This window comes from Coloeus monedula (genome assembly GCF_965178545.1).
Source record: "Coloeus monedula genome assembly, chromosome: 26".
Classification (NCBI taxonomy): Eukaryota; Metazoa; Chordata; class Aves; order Passeriformes; family Corvidae; genus Coloeus; species Coloeus monedula.
The window spans coordinates 6,642,092-6,659,638 of record NC_138806.1 but is presented as its reverse complement, the minus strand read 5'-3'; the positions used below and the strand labels follow the sequence as shown (position 1 = coordinate 6,659,638).

The 17,547-nt window shown below is 43.6% G+C and overlaps 1 protein-coding gene across 2 annotated transcripts; it reads left to right on the top strand.

Moving 5' to 3' along the window:
- The first annotated feature begins 343 nt into the window (after positions 1–343).
- DCAF7 (DDB1 and CUL4 associated factor 7) lies at positions 344–17,100 on the top strand. Of its 2 annotated transcripts, XR_014227098.1 has the most exons (8): positions 344–795; positions 7,209–7,367; positions 7,682–7,793; positions 8,833–8,951; positions 9,518–9,727; positions 10,299–10,416; positions 10,925–11,153; positions 12,212–17,100. XR_014227098.1 is itself a non-coding variant. In XM_082297365.1 (7 exons), the coding sequence occupies exons 1-7, from the start codon at positions 658–660 to the stop codon at positions 11,095–11,097; spliced, it is 1,029 nt and encodes a 342-aa protein (XP_082153491.1). In that variant the 5' UTR covers positions 344–657; the 3' UTR covers positions 11,098–17,100. The 2 variants fall into 2 exon arrangements, 1 of the variants encoding a protein (XP_082153491.1); XM_082297365.1 differs by having other exon boundaries at positions 10,925–17,100.
- The last annotated feature ends 447 nt before the right edge of the window (positions 17,101–17,547 follow it).

Sequence of the window (17,547 nt, the reverse complement as noted above, 5' to 3'; positions counted from 1 at the left end):
TGTGACTGACACCGCTTGCAGCCAATCGATCATCGACAGGGGCTCCAGGCCCGGCCTCCGCTCGCTGCGACCGCGTGCAGCCAATAAGATGCGGACAACGAGCGCGCCCGCCCCGCTCGGCGGGGCCAAGAGCAGCCGTCGGTCACCGCAGCCAGAGCGAGCGCATCCGTTTCGAGTGACGGGCAAAGTGACCAATAGCGAACCGCAGCGGGCGAAACGGACAGGCAGGTTACCCAATGGGCAGCCGGCGCTCGAAATCGCAGCCGCGGCATCCAACCCGTGCGCAGGGGGTGGGGCTCCCCCCGTGGCTTCCGCTCCCGTTGTGTGAGAGGCCGAGTCCCAAACGGCTTCAGCGCCGCTGCCGCCGCCGGGTCTGGGCCGGGACCGGGGGCCGAGCCGGGGTCTCCCCGTTCCCCGCCGCCGCCCCGGGGGCCGAGCCGAGCCTCCCCTGCCGCTCCGGGAGCCGAGCCGAGCCTTCTCCGCTCCTCGACACCCAGGGGGCCGTGCCGTGCCTCCTTCGCTCCCCGTCTCGGGGGCCGCGCTGAGCCTCCCCCCGGCCCGGCCCGGCCCGGCCCGGCCCGCCTCGCCTCTTCGCTTGCTCCAGCCGGGTCCTCCCGCAGCCTCTCTGGGCCAGGCCGCGGCCCCCCCGGCCCAGCCATGTCGCTGCACGGGAAGCGGAAGGAGATCTACAAATATGAGGCGCCCTGGACCGTGTACGCCATGAACTGGAGCGTCCGGCCCGACAAGCGGTTCCGCCTGGCGTTGGGGAGCTTCGTAGAGGAGTACAACAACAAGGTGGGCAGCGGTGGGCACAGGGACTGGGGTAGAGCAGGGGTTGACCCTGCTCATCCCGGGGTTGGGGTGGGAGGGGGCTCCTGCCCGCCCTGTCCGGGACGCCCGGAGCTGTGCAAAGCTGTCAGGTGCCCCCCGAGGTGCAGGCGCTGGGCCAGGTCCAGGCTGGTCTCCTAGCGAGCCCGGAGCTGATGGGACATTGCGGGGCTGTGGCGGGAGGAGCCCTGGGTGCTGCTGGTTTGGGGATAACGCTGCTGCAGAGCTTCTCGTGACCTCTGAGCTCCGGCAATAAGGATTGTGTTGACTTCAGTCACATAAGCACCATATGCTGTGAGTTCTCTGTGGTGTAAAGAGCTGAAAACTAAAGGTATGAGGATGAGATGAGTTTGGATGCTGCTGCCGTAGAAATAAAACAAGGTCCCCGGGGGTTGGGCATATCTGGCTTTTTGGTCAATGTAAAGGAAAGTTCATGCCCAGGACTAAAGTTTGTGCATATATATGCATACAGATACAAGTAAGTTCCACCTCAGACTGAGGTGGAACTTCTTTCCTTGGAGAGTGGCAGAGCACTGGAACAGGCTGGTCAAGGAAGTTGTGGAGTCTCCCTTTCTGGTGACATTCCAAACCTACCTGGACGTGTCTGCATCACCTGCTTCAGGTGACCCTGCCTAGAAAGGGGGATTGGACTGGATGAATTTGAGAGTTCCCTCCCAACCCCAGCAATTGTATGATTCTGTGGTGTACAGGGTGTCTGAGACTGTGTTGGAAATGGGCTGTTCTCATTGTACTTTCTTGCTGTGGAGGACTTCTGTATGATGATAACTTTTTTCATAAGTATATAAACCACTTTCAGTGATTCCTGGGTACTTTTCCCGGAGAACAGGGGTGTACTGAGGCATGAGATTTTATCTTCATTGTTTCCCTGCAGAGTGTAAGTGGAGAATGTCACGCAGGTAATGGAGACTGTGTGTTCATTTCTCAGAACACGTGTGCAGTCGCTTCTGAACAGACTTCAAGGTGCTAGTCTGGTATAAGGAATTTGTAGAAATAGAAGAGAGATGGATGAAGTTACAGAGCATCCTGAGATTTCTCTGAAACTGAAGGTTTGCCAATAGAGCTTGGTGTGTTTATAGCATGTAGCTTTGTAGCCTTGTCAAGGTGTTTAATGGAGATTGTGGAAAATACTGTCAAAAAGTTGATGTTGGGGATAGGGCTCTGTGCAAGGGTGTGGTGACAGGGGTGACATCTCTTAGAGTGGTTAGATCCCTGCCCTTGCAGCAGTCCTAGACATGGTGTTTTGCTGAGCACGTTGTAGTTCAGGCACTGTGAGCTCTGTGTGAGAGCTGTCTCCTTTTCCTGGAGAGTGCTGTGCTTCTGGGAATGCTGCTGGGGACAGGCAGGGCCTGAGCTTGAAAACTTCCAATTTGTTTAAAGACCAACTTGAAAATGTTTTTGTAGTCCGTATTCTGAGAAGGTAAAATAGCAAATTGCTAACAGTTGTTGTTTAGAGGCAGCACAATTGATTAATAAGGGGCTATACATTTACGTTGCCTATACCTCTTTAAGTTTGGAGCATTCCCTGGGGTTGCTCTCAGTTACAGTGTGGTCAGATCTGCTTTTCAGTTCAAGCTTCCAGTGTAAAGCCACCAAGTCAACTCCTCTCTTCTACCCTTTACACTCACAGTTGTTGCAGACAGAAATTGTGTAGGACTATGTAAATTATCACTGTCTGTAAATATTACCCAGGGCTTCTCTTGGCCTCTGGGCTCCAGGAATAATGGTTCTGTTGACTTCAGTCCATGTAAGCACCACGTGCTGTGAGGTCTGTGTAGTGTAAAGAGCTGGAAACTAATTGTGTGAGGATGAGAAAAGTCTGGATGCTGCTGCTGCTGTAGAAATAAAGATGATGTATGATTAAAAATTAAACCTGTACAATCAGTGCAGTGAAATATAACCTTAATTTGTGTATCTGATATTTCAGAGTGATTTTTTTGTATTTTTGTTGTCTTGTTTTGTGCTTTTTGTAGGAAGACAGTTAACAGAGAGCTGTCTTGGCTAATTGCGAGTGTTATTGCTCAGAGCATTGATGTTGTCTCCTTTGCTTTGGGGACCAGAATACTCTTGGGAGTATTCAAACGGTATCTGCACTGTTTTAGTGGTGCCTTACTATGACTCTCTCAGCTGTGCTGAGCCCTTTAGAGGGTGGTGAAACATTCAGGGAATAGTTCCACGCTCCAGATTGGAAACCCTTGGACAGGTCCTGTAAAACTGTGCTGCCTGCTCGGTTGTTGGAAACTCTTCCAGCTCCTGTCCGTGAACATGGTATAACCAAAGGAGCAAAGGGGAAAAGGAGAGGTTCCCATTTAAATAGTCCATGATACTGTACAGCAAAGGGCCTGGAGCAGTGGAGTTTTTAGCCTGACTTCTGGAGTTAACAGAAATGTAAGATTTTTTTACAGAGTATATGTGTAGTCTTTTCCTTCTGCATATAATTTGTCCTTCATGGTTGAGATGTTTTATATTGCAGCTTCTATCATCAAAACACACTTATAGGTACAGTTTGCACTAATTAAAAGGATAACGAAAACTGATTTTCATTTTGGCTTTCTCTTTACACTCACAATCTTTGCACTCTCCTCTTCAAGGTTTCTGACAAGGTCCTGGTAACATTTCTGTTCCTGATATTATAATTGGCTTTCTTTCAATAGTAACAAAAATGGTCTGGAATAGTATAGTTTGCTTAAAGTCCAACTAAATAAGTGGATATACCTTTTCCTTATTAATCGTTTAGGATTTCTTTTAAAAAGACTCAAGTGTTTGTTGCAGAAGTGCTTACTGGGAGGGAATTAAGGCGAAAGAGTGGGAGATTTTTGTCTCATTTCTCTCTAATTTTCTGTTTCTGTAGAAATTACCAGCATTTGAAGTACTATAGGTTACATGAACTGTCTGTTTACACCTCTCTTTTGTGGGGAACTCAAACCTCTTGGCTGCCAGACCCTAATTTACTGTGATCCCCAGTTCCCAGACACCTCTAACCCTGTCAGCCATCACACTAATGTGCTCTGTGGCACAGACTGAAGCTGGTTGCCAAGACCTGTTTGAACCCCAAAGGAGTTTTGTTTCAGCTTGTATACCTTCACTGATCAAATCACTGCTATGAGAAGAGAGATGCCTTGCTCTGGTTGGAAGAATTAAACAATTTGAGGTGGTGTTTCTTAAACTTCTTGGATTGGAAAACTGTGGTTGGCCTTTGTACTCCCTCATGGATCAGTGTCATGATGGGAGGGAACAGTGTTCATAGGTCTTAGTTTAAAATATGCTCCACATGCTCCTGGCTGTGGCTTCATGGATCAGGAGCAATCTGTGGAAAACACCAGGAAAGGCTGATTTTTGGGATCTCTCTGCAAGACAAAACTGGAATCCAGTTTAGGAGACAGTAGAGGTTGTGCCGTACACGGCTCGCTCCCGTCACTGGAGCAGATGGACAGGTTCTGACCAGGAGCTTCCCAGATTTCCACCTCCTCCCTCAGACAGAGTGTGTTCAGGGCAGTTGTTTTGCCAGAAGGTCATTTGTTCTGTAAGATCTAGCGCTGCAAAGAAAAATTGATTGCACGGGGAAGATTAATTGGTGCTGTGACATCTTTCTGATTGTACATGACCCTAAAATAATTGTGAAATGTCATTTTGGATAGTTACTAATTAGATAGAGGGTTGTGGTTTTGGGGGGTTTTAAGCTACTGTTCCTCCAACCATGTAAGAAAAAGAAGCTGTTACCAAATTCTGCATCGTTTAGCTATGTCTGATTCTTTTGGATCATGCTGGAGACAGGATTTTTTTTTAGAAGTTAAGGAATGCTGATTAAAAGCACTTCTTTACTGACATGCACTGTTGCAATTATCCTTTATGTTGATAAATGCTTGGATTATAATATGCTAAAATTAGATGTGAATTTTCCTATCTTGAAGTGTTGCAGAAACAAACAAATATTTAGCATTCCTAGCTACTGGCATGGCATAATCACAAAACTAGTTGAGATTGAACACGCTGATCCTCATTTTCTCACTGGAAAGACTTACAGGGAGATGTAGAATGGTTCAGTTTGTATCCAGACTGACAGGTACTTTTCCATAGGCATCACCTCAGTCTTACCTAGGCTGGACCTCAGACACTCCTTCGTGCAGCAGCATTCTTGCCTCACTTGCAAAAGGGAGAGACAGGGCTCTGTTATAATCGGCATCCTGGAAATAATTCCATGTTCCATCCCCTCATGTTCAGCCTGCACAAGAGGATGAGTAGAGGGGTTCTGTAATGACTGTGTGCGATCGAGTCCGAAAAGAAGAGTTCCAGCTTTGAATATGCTGAAAGAACAGAGTATTTGGAAATATTTGGAAAGAATATTTGGAATATTTGAATATTTGGAAAGAACAGAGCTTCTCAAGCATTCCTTCTGCTCCGGTGTCCAGGCAGAGTGCTGTCTCCTGCTCGGAGTTACCGCCAGCTGCTCCAGCTCCGAAGGCTGTGCAGGCACCTGAGCTGCAGCAGTGGCAGGAGTTCTGCTGACCATAATACAATTTCTGTTCTCTAACCCAGCCTGCACCTAAACATGTCAAAGAGCAGAGATACTGGATTGCTGAGTTGCTTCATCTTTAGGTCTGAGAAGGGGTTAAATGTGAATATGAAGTGCAGGAATATTTACATTAAACCAGTGAAAGGGGATCCTTTGCTGTTTGAGATTTGCTTCTGGTGATGAGGATGTTGATTGCTTTGTGTAGGATTAATACACTCATGTGGAGTGGAAAACAGCATAAGCAAAGGAGAAATGATTAGAGGTTATTTGTCTTCTGATCCTAACCTTGCCACAAGATTTTCTATCACCAAGGACAATTTGCTTCCTTTGTAAAATCCGCTTAGTATTTCTGATCCCTAAAGGAGTTAGAAAGCTATTTGTCAATCACTTCAGAAGTCTGGGAGATTTTTGAGTGATTTATACTACAGTATGAAGGATAATAAGGAGTAGTTGTAATAAAGAGAGGGCGTGATGGACTGTATTTCAGTTTTTGGAAGCATACTTGGTTGCATCTTTTAGTGTTTGTTATGGGGTGGAAAGAATGGAGCTTCTCATTGTTGGGGGACAAGGTTTGCATTTAAGAGCATCTCTAAATGAGCTCATAAAACTGCAAAGTAATTAGATTTTAACATCCACTGAGGCATTTGTTGGTTTTGTGTTATGGGGGAAAAATGTGATAGATTTCCCATCTAGTTGAAATGTGTAGTTTATTAGACAAATTGCTTATCCCAGGATAAGAATGAATTTTGGATTTTTTCAGATAAACATCTTAGAAAAAATCCATTAAGCTACTATTCCCAGGAGGCAGCTGCTGTGTGGAAAGTACTAGGAAGTTCCTACTGTGAGCAGCTTACAGACTAATTGTAGTGAGTCGTCCCCATAATGTTTGTGTTTGAGCAGCATTTCACACAGTGGGACTTTCATCCTGTTTGTGTCCTGTAGTCACTGCAGGTTAAACAAGTCCTCCCAGCACCTTTTGTTCTCTGAACACTTTCTGACGTGTCAATATTTTTCTAATAACATCATGTCTGGGACTTCAAGCATTACTTCAGGTATTGTCATGACCAGGCTGTGTGGAGATAGTTTCTTGTTTGCTCTGTTTTGCATCACTCTTGCAACGGGGCAAGTTTAGCCCTTCTCCCAGTTGCATCACTGTGCAAAAATACTCATTTGGAACTCAGTTACCTAGAATCTTGCAGCAGACCTGCTTTCTTGGTCTGTTCACACAAAACATTTGAATAACCCTTTTAGCTTCCCTATTTTTTTTTTTTTTTTTTTTTAAGTTTGAATTCTGTTTTACCTTCTTCCTCCCTCATGTGACTGATCTATGAGTCTTTCATGCACTTGTGACAGAACATTTTGGGTCACGTGGTGCTGAAAAAGCTTGCCAGCTACCTGGTGTGATCTATCACAGTCTGCAAGGTTATGGCCAAGAATTCCATAATATGCACTTTAATTGTGCAAACTACAGCTCGTTTTGCTCTCTGAAGATGACATTGTCAGTATCGGTTCAGTTAAGGATGAGTTCGAATAATGTTTGTGCAGTTTAAGTCTGTGATTTAAACTGGGCTTTGCAATGTGGAAAAAAAAGGGTGGTCTTTAATCCTTTAGGATTGGATTTCAGTTCATTTGGGATCATCTCTTGAAATCAAAGCACTGTGGTGATTATGGATACTTCACTTATGTGCCCCAGCAATGCTTTAACGATTTCTCATTTCATTAACATGATGATCCTTTTATATTGTCCTTGAGGTGACAGAGGATGTCTTGAAACACACTCAGTCTTAACGCTATCATTAGAAATTAGTATTTTGATAAAATGCTTTCTTTTAAATATGGTTTCTCACAGGTGCAGCTTGTTGGTTTGGATGAAGAGAGCTCAGAATTCATTTGCAGGAACACCTTTGATCACCCCTACCCCACCACAAAGCTGATGTGGATCCCAGACACCAAGGGAGTCTACCCAGACCTGTTGGCCACCAGCGGTGACTACCTGCGAGTGTGGAGAGTGAGTAAATCCTGCCTAGGAAAAGATGAACCATGACATGAATTGTGTTACATATTGATCTCTTTTTCACTCGAGACAAGATTTTCTTCACTACAATAATGTGACTATATGAAGACTATAGGAGAAGCAGAATTATCATGGTAATTGCTGTCTTTATCAGCTTATTGAAAATGGAGTTGGTGGTTGTGTTTTCCAGAGCTGTAGGATATAAAGCTGAGAGGAAAGAAACCTGGGGTTAACTCCTAATGTTTTGTGCTAGTGGAACAAGTCAGTTGATGTTGCTTTTTAAGTCAGACGTTTCATTTTCTCTAAAGGTGGGTGAAACTGAGACCCGTCTGGAGTGTTTGCTGAACAACAACAAGAACTCGGATTTTTGTGCTCCACTGACATCATTTGACTGGAATGAAGTGGATCCTTACTTGTTAGGTGAGACTGACAAAACGTTATGTTTTTGGCACACTTTTGAATTTAGTCTGATGAAGTCTGGGCTGTAACTGCTGCTGTGTCACATCATGTCCACTAGTTAATCTGATAATTAACCACAGACTGCTGCATCGTAGAAACTGCTGTTGTTTTATATTTAAAAATAAAAACAATCATCTCATGGAGACTTTTTTTTTTTCATTGAAAGGTGCCCTGTCCAGTGCAGAATGGGTCACTCAAGTTGGGCGAGGGACATTTGGGGATAGGGAATCTTGGCCTTCAGGGCTGGTGAGCTGTTGTTACAGTGCTGAGTAAGGATGTGCATCAGCTCTGTGACTTTATTTTAGAGTGTTCTGGAGTGGATATAAAACTGCACTGAGCTGTGTGTTTTGTGAAGCCATTTCAGCAGCAGGAGGAGAGCCAGGAGTCCTTAATTCAGTTGGAAGAGGGGGCTGAACGCTTAAGGTTTAATTATAGCCTACGGGACAAATTGTGAATCCTAGATGACTGATCCAGAGGTTCGTTTCCCAGAAGAGAACAGCCATTTATGTCAGGGGGATTTGCCTAGAGATTAACAGTGATAAGATGTCTTAGTAATTATTTACTACATTATTTTTTGTGTGTGTGCGTGTGTTACATCTCTCATCTCTTAAGAGCTTTACTGCTAACCCCACCTTCAGTCCACAGCAACAATCAATTAATAATAACACGCCATCACAACGCTGATTGAATTTGGGGTTTCACATGCACAAGAGATGTACAGGATGGGACAGTTGGTCTCAGAGTTGCATCAGGCCTCTGAGTAGATTGAAGCAGACATGAGCTATTTACACTTTATTCCTGTGTGGAAGGCTATTTCTGCAGCTAAAAGGTTTGGGTCGTTTAAATGCATGGAAGACTGCTGGCTGTTTGACATTCTTGATTTTATTCTATACTGTTCTATTTTGATCTGTAGATGTCAGGGGATGTTACATTAATCCAGGAAATTATTAAATCATTTGTGACAATATTAATTTTGCTAATAGAAGTGGTTTTGTTTCAGGTACCTCTAGTATTGACACAACCTGCACTATTTGGGGTCTGGAGACAGGACAGGTTCTGGGAAGAGTAAATTTGGTGTCTGGCCACGTGAAGACCCAGCTTATTGCACATGACAAAGAGGTGATGGGGGATTTTGATTGTTTACATTGCATCTTTTTAAAGCAGTAGAAAAGGAACAGAACTTCTCCATTTTCCTCCTTTTTTCTTGAACAATCTAATGATTCAAAAAGATCATTTATGTAAGTTTGCATACAGTTTTTCTAAGATTATATTCAGTTTTGAGTACCTAAATACTGTTGGCTATCAAAACAATTCTTTTTACTCATCATAGACTCTTGACTTAAGAACATGCTTGTTTTACCAGCTTGTGTTCCAGAATATTGTAGAAAAATGAGGTAAAACATCAAATTAGACTTGAAATCAACCAGATATCGAAGGCAATAAACAGCTTGCAAAATTCTTTCAATTTAACGTTTTACTTTTCAATGTAAAAATCCCCAAGTGTGGAAAATCGATACGTTTTAGTTTCAGTGAGTGATACTATAATTACATAAAGATGTATTTCCTCCTTTTGGCAAGTGTAATAACTGAACAGTTGCAGGGACCATCAAGTATTTGAGAGACGATGTGACAGTGCTGTCCCTGCCTGCGCTGCAGGTGTGGAGCTGAGGCTGTGCTCTGTGCAGGTTTACGACATCGCCTTCAGCCGCGCAGGCGGGGGCAGGGACATGTTCGCCTCGGTGGGGGCCGATGGCTCGGTGAGGATGTTCGACCTCCGCCACCTGGAGCACAGCACCATCATCTACGAGGACCCCCAGCACCACCCGCTGCTGCGTCTCTGCTGGAACAAACAGGATCCCAACTATCTGGCTACGATGGCCATGGATGGGATGGAGGTAATGCAGCAGCTCAGCTCCCCTCGGTGCTGTTGGTGATTTTCTGGGGGAGGTGGCTTGGTGCTAATTTGTAGCCAGGTATTGTAAGGTAAGGGGCAGTGTCAGTACCCGAGGTATGATTAAAGACCGGTTCTTAGTGCACTAAGGAGTTAAAGAAGTGACCTTGGCATAATAAACTTGAGCTTTATGGCTTGTATATATTTCAGCTGATTTTTAAGAGGAGTCTGTGAGCAGCTGGGCAATAATTTTCACATAAAATCTTAACTGCAGGTGTTTTAGTCACCTTGTTCTTTCCCAGTTCAGTTTTAGTTTGTTACCGGGGCTGCTTCAGGGAAGCACAATTTGTTTGCCACTGTGGCCTAACTCACAAGCACCTTGTGAGGTCTGAGTTCTTTGGAGGTACAACACACTGACCAACTGGAAGCTGTTCTTTAGGAACAGGGCTTGCTTGCCAACCACATCCTTTAGGAAAGAGCCATGTTTATAGTCTTACCTCAAAATATTTAGTCTTTTGAATAAATTAATTTTTAAAAATGCAATTTATTAATGTAGCTGTGTTTTCTTTCTGAAGGTTGTGATTCTAGATGTCAGAGTTCCCTGCACCCCTGTTGCCAGGTTAAACAACCACAGAGCGTGTGTAAATGGAATTGCCTGGGCACCTCACTCTTCTTGCCACATCTGTACAGCAGGTAAGTGTGACCTACAGGGGAATCTCAGTCTTCTGCTGCATTTGCAAAATCCTCTTCATCCTAAACTTTATGCAGTTCTCTGCCTTTGCTAAAGAATACTTGAAGTTTAGCAGCCCTTTATTAGTGACTTTCCTAAAATGTTACAGACATAGACACCTACTAGAGTTTATTGTGTGGAAATGATGAGCCCAGTACCCAAACTGTGCATCAGCTCTGGCTATGCTGTGTTATTTTAAGGCTTCTTAGCTTTTTTGCAGTCCAGTTCTTAAATGTTTTCTACTGTTAGGAGTTCCACTGGTCATTTGTTTATCAGCTCTGTCCTGGGTAATGTATAATGATCCAAGTTTATTTTGTTGGAGCATAATTGTGTTGTTGTAACTGGCTTGAATGTGGATCAGGACTGGAACAGCCATATCTTTTCTGGCTCCTTAGGCTATAGGCCTGTAGTTGGCACGTATGGAGATATGGTTATACTCTGACTGTACTTGCATTTCTTGTCTCTGTGCAGCGGATGATCACCAGGCTCTCATCTGGGACATCCAGCAAATGCCTCGTGCCATTGAGGACCCGATCCTGGCCTACACAGCTGAGGGAGAGATCAACAATGTACAGTGGGCATCCACCCAGCCAGACTGGATAGCCATCTGCTACAACAACTGCCTGGAGATCCTCAGAGTCTAACTTTTCTGCTTCATGCACAGTGAGGCAGGGCTGTGTCATTCCCCCTCCCCTCTAAAGTAAGAACACCACCAGTCAAGTGGCCAGTATCTGTTGTTGCTTTGCATCTACTGTTACAAGAAACTGTTACAAGAATCGATGGCAGGGGTCTCCTGTCTCTCAAGACTCTAAAATGCAGAGACGTGCTGAGCCTCTTGGACCTTCTGGGTTCTGGTTTTCTTGTTGAATTCTTTTTCCCTCAGTAAAAGTTCTGTATATTTGTTTGTTGACTGTATTAATAAGCTTGCAGGCTTTTAAGTTGCTGCATATGTCCATGTGTTTGTCAGCCAGCTGAGGCAGCACATCAACCAGTTTAATAGATGCAGGTGCAAAACAAGGTGGGGGGAAAAAGACGATGATGTTAACAGCCACCTTGGCAGGAATCTTTATCATTCCTGTTGTTGCTGCCTCTAAACTGTTTAAACGTTTGTATGTTTTTTATATATTGGGCTAACTTTCTATTGAGTAAGGTTTTTGTCCCTAATTCTTACTTTTGATATGTGATCCACTTCCATATGTCCAAAGCAGGACCTGTTCAAGGATACAAACCGCAGTAACACTGCAGGCTCCCTGGCAGTAAAGGCCTGCCAGAATTAACTGTTGCCTTGGCTCCCTGTATCTGGTGTCCTGGGCAGAATTTTCTGGTGCTGTGAAGTACAAGTACTTGTTGCACAATTTCTTTACACTTTTCTGATGCTCAAGGCAGTTGTTACTATGGTAGGTCTTTTTAAATTCTAACTGAATCTGTGTGTATGCTGCAGTCACGTTAGCAAACAGAGCAGTGATAGGTTGAGAAAGAAGATACGTGCATGACGTGAGCTCCCAGGAGGTAAACAACTCCTGAAAAAATGTATTTGTAATGGACTTGGGATTGACACTTCCAATCAAATTACTTCCCCTCGTTATCTAAATCAAAATAAAATGGCTTCACACTTTCTAGCTTGCTTGATTGGCAAATAACATGAGCAAGATTTTGTGGTTAGGCTGTACTTTGGAGGTTGTGTTTGGACTGTGTTTCTGGGAGGTCTTGAAGGGAGTGCAAAGCAATCTTTTTGTGAAGTGTATTTGCTTTTGTCAGGTCTTGTTGAATGAACGAGACAAGTCAGAAGAGCTGGTCTGCTATCCAAAAGAAAGCTGGTTGTTTGAAAGAAATTACTCCCTAATGCAATGCACAAAGGTGGATTTAGAAGGAAAGAAACTGTGCCATTGAGGCCAAGGTTCGGGACTTGTCATCCTCCTGACTTTGGGGGATGTCCCAGAGGGCTTCTGTTTGGAACAGTGGATCACTCTACAATAATACTGTTCGATGAAAGCTGACTGGATTAGGCAAGATAAAAATCTTTGTTGAAGTCTTACTGTAACACAGGTCCTGTGCTGAAGGCTCTGCAGTGCTCTCCAATGAAGACATGACAGCCAGAGCTGGTCTGGAAGGGTGTGCAGCCCAGTTTCCACGTAAATGTCAGAAACCATCAAAATTCTTTCCACCTAATGAGTATTCACCTGCAACTGGAGGCAGTTTATAAATAGTAGGACACTGGCAAACTTGGATCTTGTCAGTCTATGCAGGAAAGGCAAGTTGGGAAAGCAATTGCTGTGGAACAGTGAAGCTGACATGAGAACACTGTCAAATACAGAACAGAATCTGCAAAGCTTTGTCATTCTGGACGTAGAGAAATACTCTTCTGCAGGCTGCTTCTCACCGTGGAGCTCAGAAAAGCATTGCCTCAGGAATTTGATGGGAATTCATTAGGGACAGCTTTATTCCATCACTCCTTTTGATAGCAGAGAACCAAGAGACTCTAACACTGTTCAAGCTGATGTTTTGTCAGCGGCACACTGTTCAGTTGTGGAATTTCTGACAAAGCTTGATTTGACTTGAAGGTCAATTTTTCTTATTAGCAGCAGTACTGAGAGTAGTGTGTTCCACAGACAGGCTTTAGCTAGGCATCAGAGCTGTGTTAGCCAAACAATTAGTTACCACTTTTTACAACAGCACTTCGTCTGAAACTGGAAAAAACTTCTGCAGAATGAAGTGAAAATTGGGGTTTTCATAGCAGGAGCAGCTAATGGCATTCACAGCTTTAGGAGTCATTTGAAATACATTCACAGGCTTGTCATGCTCTGTTTAATTACAAATGGCAGGCAAAACATGCTGTTACTAAGAGGGAATTATGTGCAATGTTAGTACTTTCTGTGTCCCCTTTTTGCTTCAAAGTTTATTCCTGTACAGATGGCACAAGTCAAAGATGAACACTAAGATGATGAGAACAGAGCTTGTATAAAGAGACTCATAGTCTGAACAGCCAGGTAGCTTCTGCTTCTGTTGGAAAGCAATCCTGTTAGGGACCTGAAAGAGGATCCAGTGTCAGTTCTTCCATCCATAAAACTGCTTGAAGTCTATTTGTGGAATTGTGTGCTTATTCCAAATGCATCAAAGGCAAGTGAAGGAATCTTGGAGGCTCCAGTGGATTCTAAATAAAGTCTCTATCCTGTTTGTTTAGCCAGTTGGGATACCTTCTGGATCTACAGCATATTGCTTTGGGCATAATCCATGGTCATTCTTCACATGAAATTACATTTTTTAAATCACTAGAGACTGTTTTGGGACAGGGACATGATACTTAAAATAACTTCAAAGAAGTCACTTGAAAGGTTAATGAGTGAGAAGACATGAAAGTCCTCATGGGCGAGATGTTCTGTAGTACAAATGGCACTTCCATATAGACAAGGAAGGGAAAGACTTTGGTGCCCTTTTGCCAGCAGCTGCTGACCCAGTGACAGGGAGGGAATGCTCTGCTCAGTGGGCTAGGTTCATCTGCAAGATAAAACAAACCCTGACACTTGTCACTGGAGCCTGTGAATTGAAAGATACAGTTCATCACATTTCACCTGCTTGGCATTCAATTATATTGGGTGTAGAGCCCCCATAAGCATTATTTTTCCCCAAAGTTCATTAAAAGAAATACTTTGATATTTAATTTCTGTTATTTGGTGCTTACTGCACAAGCAGAGAATGCAGAATAACTGCTTGCAAATACCTCATGTTTTTTGAGTAGAAAGTAACATTAAGGGAAGAGTTGAACACAGGTGAGGCAAGCAAAGCAGAAAAGCACGTGCTGTTGTTGGTACAGGCCAGCCTGATTCTGGGACAGAAATACTTCTGAGTTAAGTAGTTCTGTGTCACTTCTCCAGCTGATTAATTCAAGATGCTAAACTATTGTTTGGTTGTTAGGTTCTGTTTAAACCAAGCTTTCCACAGATTCCTACTATTATGTGGGCAACCTGCTGTCTCTCAGCCAGGAGCTGCTGATGATGTAAAAGTTGTTAGTGAGGCGGAAACCTGCAGCAAACAGGTTGAATGTTGAATTAGTGTGTAGTGTGCCAACTCTGTGAATTGTCTAAATGAGGGGGGCTATGGTAGCTTGCATCTGTGGGAATTTTACTTGTGTGTGCAGGGATTTAAAAGGTAAGGATTTGAGTGCTTTGACAATCTATTTAGAAAGAAAACACAGTGGTTTCAAATTATATGAAAGGAGACTGATAAAACAGGTTGTTCCTTATGAAACCTTGAAATGTATTTAACGGGGGAGGCATTGCCTCTCATAAGTCAAAGTTAATGATCCTTTCAAAACTTAGCGGTAATTACTCTCCTGAATGTTCTGGATAATAGTAAAAAGATCTATTTTCGCCTGGTGGTGCAATGAGAAGCTGCCTCAGTCTCAAGTGTAGATCATAGCCTGCCGGAGACCAGGTGAGGGGAGGAGTCTGGTGTACGGAATTCACAGATGTTCTCGTGCTTGTTGTCAATGTAAATTAAGAGCTGAGTGTGTCAGTTTTGTTCTCTTGCAGATGGCACTTTAACAAGTATATTTTTGGTAAAATGAGGAGGAGAGTCATCTTTTCCTCAGCCCTTGTAGGGTAGGCATTTGTCTATGTTGTGTAGAAAATGTTAAATATGACCATCACCAAAATGCAAAACTGGGGTCATCGTAGTGGACCCTCACTTGTTTCTACTGAAAGCCAAAAACATGAGCACTTGACAAGACTGTAAATGTTAAACTGAAGCTTCGTGTTCTGAAACTGGCACTGTCCTGTGAGGCCAACCCAAGGGATGTAGTGCTGCGTGTCCCCCAGAGAGTCCTCCTTGTTTAGGAGCTTAGTGGTGTTTGGGAATCCTCTTCTTTACCATCGGAACATGATGATGGCAGTGCCGGGTTGGTTGTGTAGGCATGTGCCTGGATTCTTCAGATAACTTAAATTTTGTGAGAGAAGAACTGCAGCTGCTGCCTGTAGATTCACACAGCCTAAAACATTGAACTGGCCAGCTTGTTAGTGGTGTTTTAACTCTTTCCAGACGCACTGGAGAGATGGACAGCAGCATAGGCAAGCTCTGGGCTCAGCAGATTGCACAGTTTCAGTCCCATCAAAGTGCTATCAAGGGTTGAGTTTTCCCACTGCCCATAGCAAAGTGGTCCCACCACCTCAAATGCATGCTGTTCTCCTGTCTGGTAATGCAAATGCTCTCTAACTCGTGTTTCCTGCTTTCTACTCTCAGACCAATATTCCAGAGCAAGCCTGTGCTTACTGTTCTGTGGACATGGAAAGCAATGAGCAAGGTACTGTCAACTGTCCCAGTTTCTCTTGATCTTTGCAGAGAATCCAGGGAATTGTGTGGCACTTACAGAGCACTTTCTGATGCAGCTGTACTTCTTCTGCTTACCCAAGAAGAGTCAGAAATATTTCATTCTTGAGGGTATTGAGGAGAGTTTAGGATGCCCTTGACTCAGTTTGTTTTCAGGAAGAGATCTCCAGAACTTCCAATCAGCACCTTTCACCAGCACTAAAAAGAGCAGTAATTAAAAATGCAGCTAAATACCAGTCACTGAAGGCTCATCTGGTGATTCATGGCAGACACCAGATGCAAAGGCACTTGTGAGCGTTGCTGCTGCCTGTTTCAGGTGACAAGTGTGTCTGCCAAGGACATCAGTGGCCTTCTGTGCAGCCTCTGATACTCAGCATCAGGCGAGAATTTCCATAGTCATAAAAATAATCAAAATTATCTCAGTGGCTTCCATCAAGGAAATCTAACAAAATGAAGGAAAAAAGCTGTTTCCTGAAAAAATATCGTGACCATGTGTAGCTGTAAACCCATGGTCCAGCTCCCATCCTTTGGAGTTTCTTTCCATGTGCAACGCGTGCAACTCCAGCTCCCTCTTAGTGCTGGGGGTGGGTCTGTGGGATCTTAGCAAGGCAGAAAGGCAAGAACCAGAGCAGGCCAAAGTCCCAGTACAGCTGGAAAAAGGTATGTTTTTGACAAGGTATGTTTTTTTGACAACTTGGGAAATAGGAATTACGAAATCTACTATTTAAAAGGAACCTTTTTTTAACCCTTGGGTTGCTAGCAGTGTAAAATGTAATTTAAATCTGTTGCGCCGAAGCATTTTTGTTTCCAGTAGCCGAGTAAGAGATGTTACTTTTAGGTGTGTTTTCCCTTCTGCTCTTCCCATTCACAGTCCCGTTGTGGTAATTTCCTGAAGGTGTAATCTTTGTAGCATGATTGTACAAACATCCATATGAGATTCCTGACTTCTTGTCCTCACTAAAGTATGTTAAAGCAATAGTAATTTTACTTCTGTCCTTTTCTCCACCTGCAACTTCGCTACTATTCTGTCCTAGAGGAATCCCAGTATCCTGCTATTCAACAGACATATATTGTTGACATGGATAACTGCAGTGTCCCTATATTCCTTTATTTTTATGGAGAAAATATAAAAGGGTTTGTTAATAATGGATTTTAACACCTGAGTCATGGAACCATATTGCTGAAACTCTGTAAATTTTAAGGCAATTTTCTGAACTTGCTTGAAAGTGGAATGTTGCATCCTTTTATGCTATTTCCTGCTTCCTATGTAGTTTTATTCAGATTTTTTAACCTTCTTTCTAAGTTTCGGCCTCCTGTGTATTAGGTACAGTATTTTCTGCCTTTCATACTTTGTAATAAAAATGGAACATTTGTAGATTGACTGCAGTTCACTGTGTCATGAGTGAAAACCTGGGGGGGAACTTCATTTTTTCTGTGTGGAGTTTGTTGCTGTAAGAGGAGGCTGACTGCTTTGCCTTGTCTCTGCAGAGTTGGTGAAGTGTATTGATCCCTCATCCTACAAATACCCAAACAAACTTGATAATTCCAGCTACTCTTAAGTTGCAAGTTTCCCCAGATAATTACACTATTAGGAACCCAGTCACAACAGAACTTCAACAGAATGGTTAATGCAGCTGTACATTAAATATTTGCTTTCTTAAAAAGCTGCTGGGGGGGTCCCTGTATATTCCAGTGTTGTTTCTGCTCATGTTTTCCAACCCTTTGCTTGTTCCCTGCACAGCAAATGGGAATTATCTGCTGTGTGGTTTTGT